The 13,467-nt window shown below is 39.4% G+C and overlaps 2 protein-coding genes across 3 annotated transcripts; one reads left to right on the top strand and one right to left on the bottom strand.

Moving 5' to 3' along the window:
• Positions 1–48: 48 nt before the first annotated feature.
• LOC9298998 (syntaxin-43) lies at positions 49–2,443 on the bottom strand. Of its 2 annotated transcripts, none has more exons than XM_021018139.1 (8): positions 1,918–2,443; positions 1,369–1,645; positions 1,181–1,270; positions 883–954; positions 721–798; positions 569–634; positions 405–485; positions 49–304 (listed from the first exon to the last, which is right to left on the bottom strand). In XM_021018139.1, the coding sequence occupies exons 1-8, from the start codon at positions 2,139–2,141 to the stop codon at positions 197–199; spliced, it is 996 nt and encodes a 331-aa protein (XP_020873798.1). In that variant the 5' UTR covers positions 2,142–2,443; the 3' UTR covers positions 49–196. The 2 variants fall into 2 exon arrangements, with proteins under 2 accessions (XP_020873798.1, XP_020873803.1); XM_021018144.1 differs by having other exon boundaries at positions 1,369–1,642; positions 1,918–2,442.
• Positions 2,444–2,818: 375 nt separating this feature from the next.
• LOC9298997 (protein DEHYDRATION-INDUCED 19 homolog 3) lies at positions 2,819–5,136 on the top strand. The gene is made up of 5 exons (XM_021018150.1): positions 2,819–3,154; positions 3,615–3,757; positions 4,046–4,123; positions 4,230–4,495; positions 4,747–5,136. The coding sequence occupies exons 1-5, from the start codon at positions 3,079–3,081 to the stop codon at positions 4,853–4,855; spliced, it is 672 nt and encodes a 223-aa protein (XP_020873809.1). The 5' UTR covers positions 2,819–3,078; the 3' UTR covers positions 4,856–5,136.
• The last annotated feature ends 8,331 nt before the right edge of the window (positions 5,137–13,467 follow it).

Genomic DNA, 13,467 nt, shown 5'->3' with positions numbered 1-13,467 from the left:
ATAGTATACTCTATCTACGGCTGAAGGAACGAAGGAGGAACGTCAAGAAGCTGCAGTAAATTAAAGCCAGCGAGCCAGATAGACAACACAGTTCGTTTTTCTCTTCGGACCAATTTGTGGATAGAGAACACTCCGCAACGCAAAAATGTGGTGTTCTTGTTTCAAAAGAATAAAAATAATGAGGGATCTCCTTGTGTCACAAGAGAATCTCCTTGAGGATTAAGAGTACCAGCATGATGAAGCAGAGAATGACAAGAACAGATGCACACATCACCATACCTCCTTGTCTCTGTGTACGTTCCGCCTGTGGAGATTCACAAACGATTCCACTTAAAAATTTAGGCATTTTATGGTGAGAGAGAGAGTGAGTATTATTATACACACTGATCGTAAAAAAAGTTTACCTTTTGCAGCTGTTTGAGACCATCGTCGACGGTACTAGCAACGTTCTGGATATTATAGTCAATCCGATCAACTATCGTACCCTGTCATGACAAGTTTTGCTCTCAAGTTATAGTATTTCTAGAATCAGTGGCTCAGAAGCTAGACAACAGTTATAGTGTTATACCTGGTCTATCACAAGCGCGGAAAGATCCTTCATGATCTGAGCAAGCTCGCTTACGGATTCGACAACCTGTAGATGAAGCAGAACAAGAAGAAAGTGACAAGATTATGATTGTGTATGAAATAGGCTAACAATTAAGAGTTGCAAACACTAACCTGTTGAATCTCTTTCTCCCTCTCTACTGATATTTCCTCACTCTTTTTTATCTTGCTTATTTGATGCTCACTAAATACCTGTAGTGAAATTCACATCTTGCATTATTACAGACATATATAAAGATGAATTATGGGTATAGGATTGTGACAAAGGCATCATACCATATCATCAAAGTCATCATCTTCTGCATTATAGCTGCTTCCGTTCAGATTCATCTCTATATCCGATCCATCCTGATAATACATCACAGCCAGGAGTCAAAGTTTCTTGGAAATAAAGAAAATATAATTGTCCTGAAAATCGTAGAAATAACTAACAAGAGAATCTAGAAATTCATAAAAACAAAATATATTAGAGTGCAGCTGCAGAACAGATCGAGAAAGTCCAGAGCAACTCAGAATTACAAATAGTGAAGCCTTGAGGCTTGAGCATAGGAAATGTATAATGCTCATTGCATACCTCTTTTTGTAGTCTCAAACGTTTCAAATATGTAGACTGTTTCTTGCGTAGCTCCATAGAAAGGTTTTGGAGATCAGTAGCAAGAGATCGCTGTTATTAAATACAAGAGACTAAAAGTTGAAAATGTTGATGGAAAATAAAAGGACATGCGTTTAAGAGACACATCAAGTCAAGTACACCAAACCAACCTGGACGTTTTTTCTGACATTTGAATCTTCAGAAGGTCCAGCTGCAGAAAGCCTCTGAAGTTGCTTCTCAGATTTCTTCAATAGGAAGGTGATCTCTTGTGTCAAAGACTCGATTTGATGTTGATCTTCTTTACCATCCCCAAACGAAGGCATCAACGCTTTCGCATGAGCCTTTCCCAATTCAGCCATTTTGGTTCTTGCACGTTGAATGTAAACTGAAATCTCCTCAGATACATCAAGCCAATCTGGTGGTAATCCCACTGTTATTGTACCTCTACTAGGACATTGCAACCAGAAGCAAAACTTTCAGTTTACCAATAAGGCCACAAAAATTTTTCCATTGCTATTATCTTCATACTCAATAAATAGATGAAACAAACAAGTTGAACATTTAGCTTACCAATCCAAATCCTTAAAAACATTCTGCTCAGGATGACACCAATGTTGAAACTCACACTAGCAACTACATGAAGTGATTAATTTCTTATGCAATCACCAAATTTATAACATTTCAATGGCAGCGAGAGAGAGAGAGGGGAAGAGAAGTACCTCGAATTACCAGGATCCTCGGTACTGACTGGAGCATAAGACCGATTCGGATTCAATAGAGACGTGCTCGCCATCTCGATCACCGGGCCTAAGCCGGATTTAGCTCCGGTCAACGAAGTGTGCTCCGTTACCGTCGACGACGAAGACGACCCCATTGGAGCACGAACGCTCCTTAGAGAGCTTCTGTACTTCCTAAACAACAGCGTACGATTCCTAGTCGCCATAGCAGCTCAAATATAAACCCTAGAAGAATCTCAGTGATAAGTAACCAAGATCTCGGCGTCTAGATAGATTTTAGCTTCCCTTCCGATCGAAAGCTATAGATCTGAACAGGATCGCGGTTTCATCATAGACAAAGCAACGTAACAACGCGCGAAAAAAGAACGAATGTGACGGCGGAAACCGGCCGATTACCGGCGGGATCAAAGTTCTCCGACGGAGAAAAACAGCTCCGAGATTCACAATATAGAAATGTCTTCTTTTTTCGAAAAATTCATAAAAAAAAAAACATCCAATCGAGTATCGAGTGAATCGATAATCAATAAACAGTTGACAAAAAAATAAAATCTCCTGCTTTTGTGTGCATCTTTAACTGCGAAATCTTATAATAAAAACCAATTAAAATACGTCACGTGTCTAAAGAACAACAGCATGACGTTTATTTGGAAACGTCATGTTTCTGAACGTAGATTACACGTCGGGTAAAAGTGATAAAAACGGCATGCATTTTCGTAGAATTTACAAAAAGAGAGAGATAGAGAGAGTGGCCCAACATTTTTTCTATTTTTCCGCGAAAGATGGGTCAGCATTGAAAGCAAACGTTTTTATTTTTTTTATAAATAAAATAAATAGGTAACGAAATAAAAGAAATTATTATAGTACTCGTCTGTCTCCTCTGTCTCCTCTGTCTCTCACTCTCTATCCAAAATAATTAAAATGAGGAGAAGCCAAAAAAAAAAGAAAGACAAAACTTTGTTTAAAAACCGACCCAGAATCGTGGTCTTTGTAATCTGTCTTTTACCATTTTCGTTGGATTTCTTCAGACAATAATCAGACTCCGACGCCAGAATCATTTTCTTTCGTAAATCGATTCATTTTCTTCATAACTTTATTTGTTGAGTTTTTTCTTTCCGGGTTTTGATTTGGTTAGTTTTGTCAATAATGGATTCTGATTCATGGAGTGATCGTCTTGCTTCAGCTACAAGGAGATACCAGCTAGCTTTTCCATCACGATCTGGTTAGTTTAAAAGATGTGAATTTTTTCTCCCTCTCTTCTAAAAGATTACTATTTGGCTGATAATTGATTCTAGAGAAATATGAAGGAAAAGGTGGCCTTTTGTAGCTGATTTTATTGATTGATCAAGTATGGTTTGGTTATGATAAGAAAATTTTCAATGTTTTGTTGATTGTTGTTGGTTGGCTTCGGCCTTTGCTTGATTTCTGAGAAAATGGATGAAAAATATCCAAAGTTGCAGTCTTTGTAGCATTTCAATTACTCCTCATGTGATGCTACTATATATGCTCAGTGTTTGTGAACATGAGAAATTGAAAGATATTGTTGTTATTCTCAGAAGAGAAAGATGTTTCATATACTGTAACCACACAAGTAGAGTAGGGGTTTAGCAATTCCAGTTACTCTCTTTGTTTTATTATAGCTTTGCGGTATCTATTTGATGGATGTGCTTTTGGGATTGCAGATACATTCTTAGGGTTTGAAGAGATAGATGGGGAAGAAGAGTTCAGGGAAGAGTTTGCTTGCCCTTTCTGTTCTGACTATTTTGATAGTGTGTCTCTCTGCTGCCACATAGATGAAGATCATCCTATGGAAGCCAAGACCGGGGTAATTTTCTTTTTATCTTTTAATATATCCATTAATCACATTTGAAGCCAAAAATGTGTTTATGCAATTCTGTTCTCACATGATTCTCAAAGTTTCGACTGAGCTGTGTTGGTTCCTCTGTTGTTTGCTTCAAGGATATGACAAAGGCAACTGAATATATTGGCATGTTTATATCCGACTCACGAAGGAATAATAGGATCAGCTGTGTCTATTGGATCTTTTTTTGGGGGATTTTGTTTGGATTCCTTGACAACTGAGTGTTTAATCTAGTGAACATTGTTATTGCAGGTATGTCCAGTTTGTGCGGTTAGGGTGGGTGTTGACATGGTTGCTCATATAACCCTTCAACATGCTAATATATTCAAGATATCCTTTTCTTCTTCTTAATTCATATATAACAATCGATTTTCTATATCAGTGTTTCTATATTCCGCTGTTAGGTTGTGTTGTAACATCCTTAACGAGATATTACATGCACCGCAAGAGAAAATCAAGAAGAGGCGGGTCACATTCCACGTTATCGATCTTAAGGAGAGAGTTTCCTGATGGAAACTTTCAGAGCCTATTTGGAGGATCTTCGTGTATAGTATCTTCTTCCTCATCATCCAATGTAGCGGCTGACCCATTGTTATCGTCGTTCATTTCACCTATTGCTGAAGGGTTCTTCACAACGGAGTCATGTATATCTGCAGAAACCGGTTCTGTCAAGAAACCATTAACTCAGAGTATACCTGAAGGGTATATTTCCTCCTTCTCACATCATTTGCTTTGCCTAAACTCTTATGGTCACTCTTGTTAGTTAAAATCTGACATGTGCCGGTATTTCAAAGACTGTTGAATCTCTAAAGATCTGATTGAACTTTGCATTGGATCATTTGCTCATCTGTTTTCTTCTGGGATTTATGAGCCAAACTGAAACTCTATGATCAAGTTGAGTCTTATACACATACATGTATGGATCACTGATGAAGTTTTTTTGTGGATGATAGGAATGCAAAAATACCGTCTCTTTCAGCTGAGGATCATAAGCAGAAGTTGAAACGCAGTGAGTTTGTTCGAGAGCTGTTGAGCTCTACGATTCTTGATGACGGCTTATAATGGAGTAAAATGCTTCTGGTAACTTGTCAGCAATGAGGAAACTCCATGTTCTGTCTCAGGAGAAAGTAGGAAATTATTGTTTGTGGGGAGCAAATAAAGGAGAGAGAGAAAGAGATTATGAATGAGTGTAACTTATGAACACATTAATAGCTTCTGCGGTTAACGCTCCAATTGCCTGTAGGTCATGAAAAAAACAAAATGTATCTATTTCACGTATTTGCATTCAATCATTCGTTTCCAATTCCTTGATACAATCTGGTTAGTCAAAGTCTTACGTTTCATTGCTTGTGAAAGTTTGCATTGTACTTTCCTTAACAGAGAAATATCGGTTCCTACTTGTCATGGCAACGATTTCAGATTTTGTAGAGGCACATTTCTTCTTGAATCAGATTTCTGAAGCTCGTTAGCTGCAGTATTCAGAAAGTAACTAAAGACGAGACAAAATTAGCCCAATTACTATTAAAACAGTAAGCTTAAGACTGAAAAGATGGTAGGGGCTGCGCGAACGCAAACCCCCTCTGCCACAAATAATGACGTAGGCTCTTCCTCAAGGGAAGACCTTACGCATAGCACCCTTCCGATATGTGCAATGGAAGTCACTAGCCTAGGCCACTCGTCTTCTTGATCGCGAGTTGACCCCGTCCAGGTAAGTGATTTTCTCCGAGGCATGGCTCTCTTATTTATACTCTGTTTTAGAAGCCTCCTTTACTTCTTGTTACCGATGTGGGACTTTTGCTAAACTCCACATTTCCCACCGTTCTAAATTTTAGATTCTCTACTGGGCCGGTCTCTTTGGTGGCCCAAATTCAATTATTTTTACAAAGATGTAAATTGACCCACGTTTGGATCCAACTAACCTAGAATTTATCAAGTTTTGCAATGAGTTATTTAAAATAAAACTTTTTTGAAAGAAAAACCGTATACAGTAGTTCTTTTTTTTTTTTTTTTTTTGTTGTAGCGCCTGAATATGTTCTTCTTCATTCTTCGAGAAGATGAGTATGTCATCAATGTATATAAGGGCTGTGTGTAACAACGGCTCGAATATACGTGTTGACTAAGTCTAAACGACAGTCGTGTTTACAAGCAAGGGTTCACTTTCCAGGTAAAGGGAGCGATTCGGGCCTCTTTGCCTCTGTGTTGCTCAACCTACTATTAGGAACTGTGAACCCCGGCGAGTACTATTGACTGCCGTGTTCGACCGTCGTATTGACGGACCACTTATGCTAACCTTAAGAGAACAATACAGAATCGCGACTGTGTTTAGAATAGAAAGAAACAAGGTTTATGAAGAAAGTAGGAAGTCTGGAAAACTTAGAGAGACTGATCGTTTTGAATGTTCTGGAAAACAAACTCTCAATCAGTTGCTGAGTTGCGTCTTCCTTCTTTGTTGAATATTCGAGGAATGCAATCAATTGATGGATCAAGGTATCATATCAAGAACAAATTCTCCATGGGCATGTAAAGCGTTCTACGTTAATAATCGTGCAGAACAAGCAAGAGGAAAACTCAGACCTCTTTGCCTCTGTGTTGCTCAACCCACTATTAGGAACTGTGAAACCCCAGCGAGTACTATTGACTGCCGTGTTCGACCGTCGTATTGACGGACCACTTATGCTAACCTTAAGAGAACAATACAGAATCGCGACTGTGTTTAGAATAGAAAGAAACAAGGTTTATGAAGAAAGTAGGAAGTCTGGAAAACTTAGAGAGAAGTTAGAGAAACATTTTAGAGAGAGAAAGCTATTATGAAATTTTATGATATTTCAAGTTATGAAATCTTACAAGGGGTACACACTTATTTATAGGAGGTTTTTAAGGCGCTGACATAAGCGCTTACCTCAGCGATACATCATCGCTTACATCATTGCTTACATAATCAATACATCAGCGATTACATCATCGCTTACATCATTATTTATTTTACATGATTTTAAACATATCATATTATATTTTATATTTAACATACCACTTAATGATCCATTTCGAACTCCAGGATATGTTCTTCGCAGCAACCATAATGATCTCCTGGACATTCATACGAGTTTTCGATCATTTGTGCATCTTCTCCTGGTTGAACATTTATGTAGAATTGGAACTTCTTTTCGATTTCTTCAACATTTACTTCATCATCTGGGGATTGAGCATCATTGAAGTAATCGGCACAGTAATCTTGAGAAGTCACCTGGGGGTTTGTCTCTTCTTGTTTATCTTCTTTTGGACTGCTTGGTCTTCCTTTGTTGAACTTCATCATGTGATACTGTAAATCTTCATCAAGTTGCATCTGATAGTCGACTGGATAATAAACCCAGTTAGGTATGAACGGAATGGGGAATGTTTGTCTTGCATTGTTGAGGTGAAATGCATGAGTTTGAAAGTTCTCGTATGCTTCGTTGTCTTGAAGGTTGAAATCTGGACGAACTCCTCTTGAAAAATCACCGTGATGAATGAGAGTTGGAAGAGCGAGGATTTTGCTTGTTTTGCGGTTGACCTTAACGGGACGATGAAAGAAGTAGATTGAATGTGGATTGAAGAATGGGTTGAGTCCACCTTTCTTCAACTTCTTGAATGTTAGATTCGTCGCATTTGCGGATCTTCGTAGTTTTCCACTCCAGACAGTCAATGGTGAAAACCACCTTAGGAACGTTGAGAAGCTGTCTCTTTTGTCTTGAACAGTGTTGACGTAGTGGTACAGCCATTGGATGTCGAAAGCAATTCCTACAGTGTAGACTGCACAGAGATACCAGAGGAAACAGAGGACTTCTTCTGGCATATTTGAATTTTCGATCCTGTAAAGATGAGCAAACGGATAGTCAGGATGAATTCCCATTGGAACAATGTGATGACAGTTTACTCCATAGTTCGACCACTCTTGTATCCACAGATTTGTCTTTTCCCATCCATCTCTTCAAACAGTATTGCTCCCCAATACTTATCGCTAGCGTCTGTCTGTAGAATACGCATGCCTGATGAGGGAATCTTTAAAGGAGGTAGCTTTTGCACTTCTGCTTTTAGACTTTTGATAGCTTCAGTTTGTCGTGATGCCCACAAAGGAGGGTTTTTCGACAACATCTTCTGTAGAGGTCTTGTCATTCTGGAAAGGTGTGGAATGAAGTCTCCCACATAATTGATTACCCCAAGAAATTGTTGAATTTGTCGCCTTGTGAGATTTTCATCGGGAAAATCTAGAAGTTCTGTAGCTAAATGGGCCTGTGGTGTGAAACTTCCTTCTTTGATATGCATGCCAAGAAAATCAATGTTGGGCTGGGCTATTATCATTTTTCTGGCTGATAGCATGATTCCGCTTTTCTTGACGATGTCTTGAAACTGTTGTAGCGCCTGAATATGCTCTTTTTCGTTCTTCGAGAAGATTAGTATGTCATCAATGTATATAAGGGCTGTGTGTAACAACGGCTCGAATATACGTAACATTGCTTGCTGAAATAGCGATGGCGCCGTCTTGAGACCGAACGGTAAGACATTCCATTGAAGGTGTCTATTTGGAAGACAAAACGCAGTCTTGTATCTTTCTTCAGGATGAACACCGAGTTGCCAAAATCCTGACTTTAGATCAAACTTCGAAAATAATTTTGCACCTTGGAGATGTTGGAGAAGCGCTCTTTTATTTGGTAGTGGAAACTTGACATCTTGCAGATATTGGTTCAACGGCTTGTAGTCGATAACTAATCTGAGTTTTCCTCTTGCTTGTTCTGCACGATTATTAACGTAGAACGCTTTGCATGCCCATGGAGAGTTTGTTCTTGATATGATACCTTGATCCATCAATTGATTGCATTCCTCATTTGCCTTTTGCAACAGTGTTGGAGGCATTCCTGCATGGCTTGCTTTTGTTGGTGTTGTATGAACATCTTCTTTGAATGGTAGGGATACGAAGAAGCTTGAGTTTAACCATAGCGGGTGATTACACTTTTGAAGGAACTCCGTGTGTGAATCTGCACATGATGCCATCTTTAGTTCTTCTTCAATTTTGTTGAATTCTGCAGATATTGAGTCTTCGATTGAGAATAGGCGATGCATCGTGGTAAAAGCTTTGTAGAGGTTTTTCCATCTCACGCCTCTTGGTTCTAGAGAAATACCGAACTTCTTCTTCAGTAGCGAATAAGTATCCCACCCAAGGATTAAGTCTTTTCCAGGTGCAGATGAACCTAGTACTTCCTTGGTAACTTGACATCCTGGGAAAAGCTTGATCGTGATTGGTTTTGATTTTAGCTTGACCGTCAGAGATCCTGCATTCGCGACTCTGAAATCTTGTTGATGAGGCATCCACATGGCTCGTGAGAGAATCTTTGGATTTATGATTGTTGTATGAGCTCCTGTGTCGAAGAATGCGATTGCATGCACTGGCTTTTCTCGTTTGGAAGGATCAAAGATGGTTACTGGTAGATGTGGCGTCTGAAGTTCATCTTTCTGAGGGATCTGGGTAATCTTGTAACAACAATCATCGTCTTTGTCATCTTCGGATGAGGATTCTGAAGATTCGTCATAATCCGAATAACTGCATATAGCATCATTCTCGTCACTATCATAAGATAGTATTGACTCGAGATCGTGGTTATCAATATCAAGATCTGGAGCTATCTTGGATATCGAATGAATGAGATACTGCTTCTTCTTTTTAGACTTGTTTGGACAGTCTTTTGCAAAATGCCCCGTTTTTCTGCATAGAAAACATCTTGAAGTTTTCTCGAAGCTTTTCTTTTTCCTAAAGAACCGCTTGCGTTTGATCTTGTTGAAATATTTCGACTTCAAGAATGATTTCTTGGATCCTCTTCGAACTTTTCGTCGATCTTCACATGAACATTTTTTCTTTTTCGAACATTTGATGTTCAGATCTGGGCGAGCACATATCTTCGAAAGATGCTTTGACTTGTCCATGAATTCTGACCAAAATTCTTTTTGCTTGCAAAGCTTGTCAAGAGTCCTGAACACCTGCTGCTGTATTTGTCCAATCGAGATTTCTTCGATTATCTGCCCTTGATCTCTGATATACAGCTTTGTTTGTTGACTTAGGTAGTCGTCGATGGATGAGAGATACACCTGCTTCAGGCTTGGATTGTTTAGACCATTGAGAGCATAATACCTTCGAGTTTGTCGCTCGAAATGCTTTGCTAAATCTCTCTTCTTCAATGAACAACATTTCGCTGTGTAGAATTCTTCTTGTAGTTGTTCTTTCAAATGGTTTGGGGTGCCAACGAATTCTCTATGTATCTCGCCAAGAAGTAGAGGTATCGTTGTCTGATACACCTGCTGCTGCCGATATTCTCCAAGCGAATTCCACCATTCTTTTAATGCGCCTGACAGTCTTGATGTGAATTGTTGTATCACCACTTCTGTTGGGGAAGTGATTGCTTCGGAGGTCATCCATGCATGAAATTCGTCAAGACGACTATTCCATTTTTCAAAAGGAATGTCATCGAATGTGAACACCATTATCTTTGATGCAAATTGTTTCTTTGGTACACCTTGAGCTTCATAGCTCATCTCTTCGTCACTTGAAATTTCTTCATAGATTGGCTCTTCTTTTGGAATATGTGACTCGTCTCCGATTGCAAACTGATTTGGAAGAGATTCATCTGTTTCTGATTCATCGACGGAAGAGGTTGAATCTGAAAGAGCTGAGATGTGAGTCATTGTAACAATTGGTACTGACTGCTGCTCTTTTGATTGAACTTGCAATTCTTGTCTTTCATCATCAGATGCTTTTACGAGATTGTCTAGTAAACTAGACATCGAAAACTCGATCATCGCAATTTCTTCTTCTTTTGCAACATCCTCTTTCTTTTCATCTTGAGCGGACTCATGGCTTGATGAAGATGTGAAGCTTGGCTTCTTGGATGGATTGATGTGAAACTCCGAATCTTTGGTACGCCTTGGTTTAGTTCTTGCCACCTTTGTTTTGAAATTGCTGATTGAAGTTGTACCAAACCGAGATGTAAAGGCTTCATCCGAGGATAAGAATCCAGGTACAGGCTGTTTTGGTTTTGGATCTTGATATCCAGACAGAAATCCTGGAGAATATGATTCTTGATATGTGGGTAATCCAGATGACATGTAGTCAAAAGGATTATACAGATTAACTCGCTTCTGATTCTGGACTAGACTTTCTAGGCTTTTCTGAAGATCTTTGAGTTGATATTTAAGATTGGTTTGTTCAGCTTCTTTACTTCTGAACTGAGATGTATTGACCTTCATTTGTTTCGCCATAGCCATCATTTCTTGGTGCAAGTTGCTGAGTTTCTGTTGAATCTCTGATATGGCTCCTTGTAAACTGTTGAATCTTCTATTGTTGTTCTCTGACATTTGATCAACCTTGTGGCTAATGGATGTCAGTAATTGATTCTGAACAAAGGCATTTTCTGTTTGCCAGTTGAGAACCTTTTCTGTTTGGCTTAATTCGTCGGGTCCAGAGGAGTTGATGTTGTTTGGAACGATTTTTGGTGTATGCAGCACATTGTCTTTGACAAAGTCCTTTGGTGGAGGAAAATCCGTTCTTATCATCATGAGTTGCTGAGTTGCGTCTTCCTTCTTTGTTGAATATTCGACTATGAAGTCGTAGTTGCCTTCACCAAGTGGACCAACTGTAGGATCTCCTTCAAGGTAGCGTTTATAGAGTGGATCCTTCTTTTTTCTCCGTCTTCTTCGCTTTTCATCATCCGATTCATACGAATCTTCTAAACATGCGGTGCATGAACAGACATCGAAGTAACAATGTCCGTTTTCATCTTTGAATGGATATACAACAGTTCCGTTCTGACCAAAAGCGATTGGCTGTAAATCTTTCTTTTTGACGGGATCATAGAACTCTTGCTCTTCAATTTGGATAGTGAATTGAGTAAAGAGCTTCTTTTGAAAAGACGAACTTGGCTTTTCAAACTTTATCTCCGTGGTTCCGTCGCTTCTAGAGTGAAAGCTTACGTCAGATGACTGAATCGGTGCTTGAGATGCTTGATGTATCTTCTCATAGCTTGTTACCCATGACTCTGGCAGTTTTCGTAGCAATTCCTCACGAGATATCTGTCTCGGGATTTGAATAGAGTTGGGTGCTTGCGAAGCCGATGTGACTTCAAGGTATAAAGCTTCATCTGATGCTGGTAATGCAAGATCGAGAGCATGATCTTGGATTCTGTATACGATCTGATGATGTAGAGTTGCTGCCACACTTTCTTCTTGCATAGGTGCTCCGATTAGTTGTAATTGAACCTTAAGCGCCTTCAGGAGATTTGGATCTTGTAGTGAGACATTGAAATTGGGAAACAGTGTTATGAATACTGTTCCTGCGTTCAGCGTTGTTTGTACTGTTCCGATGCAAGCTTGTTGATAGGATTTGAGTCTTGAGTCAAGCAAAGCAATCCGTGCTACAACCGGTAAACCTTTTCGTGCGTGTAAGGTTAAACCGATTCGTACTACACCAAAGTGTAGGTGAGTGTAGCCCTGCTGCTGCCATAGCCTTGGAAGATGCTCTGGAATATTTAGCGAGATGAATTGCTCTTCTTCGGTAGCTGGAACTTGACATGATGAAAACTTGCTGGATTGCACATACTCCAATACTCGTCGGCTGGAAGATGGCTTGATTAGATCACGAACACCTTTTACTGAAAAAGCACTAGGCTTTTTAGCAAAGTATTCATAAGGATTAACCAACGGGAGAGTTGTTTCCGGTAGCCCTGCTGCTGCCATAGCCTTGGAAGATGCTCTGGAATATTTAGCGAGATGAATTGTTCTTCTTCGGTAGCTGGAACTTGACATGATGAAAACTTGCTGGATTGCACATACTCCAATACTCGTCGGCTGGAAGATGGCTTGATTAGATCACGAACACCTTTTACTGAAAAAGCACTAGGCTTTTTAGCAAAGTATTCATAAGGATTAACCAACGGGAGAGTTGTTTCCGGCAATTGATCTAGACGGCACGAGCGGAGGGTCGTGTTGACTAAGTCTAGACGACAGTCGTGTTTACAAGCAAGGGTTCATATTCCAGGTAAAGGGAGCGATTCGGGCCTCTTGCCTCTGTGTTGCTCAACCCACTATTAGGAACTGTGAAACCCCGGCGAGTACTATTGACTGCCGTGTTCGACCGTCGTATTGACGGACCACTTATGCTAACCTTAAGAGAACAATACAGAATCGCGACTGTGTTTAGAATAGAAAGAAACAAGGTTTATGAAGAAAGTAGGAAGTCTGGAAAACTTAGAGAGAAGTTAGAGAAACATTTTAGAGAGAGAAAGCTATTATGAAATTTTATGATCTTTCAAGTTATGAAATCTTACAAGGGGTACACACTTATTTATAGGAGGTTTTTAAGGCGCTGACATAAGCGCTTACCTCAGCGATACATCATCGCTTACATCATTGCTTACATAATCAATACATCAGCGATTACATCATCGCTTACATCATTATTTATTTTACATGATTTTAAACATATCATATTATATTTTATATTTAACATACCGCTTAATGATCCATTTCGAACTCCAGCATATGTTCTTCGCAGCATCCATAATGATCACCTGGACATTCATACGAGTTCTCGATCATTCGTGCATCTTCTCCTGGTTGAACATGTTATGTAGAATTGGAACTTCTTTTCGATT

The sequence above is a fragment of the Arabidopsis lyrata genome (genome assembly GCF_000004255.2).
Source record: "Arabidopsis lyrata subsp. lyrata unplaced genomic scaffold ARALYscaffold_88, whole genome shotgun sequence".
Classification (NCBI taxonomy): Eukaryota; Viridiplantae; Streptophyta; class Magnoliopsida; order Brassicales; family Brassicaceae; genus Arabidopsis; species Arabidopsis lyrata.
Note: the sequence above shows the minus strand (reverse complement) of the source record. Positions and strands in the feature narration are given on the sequence as shown.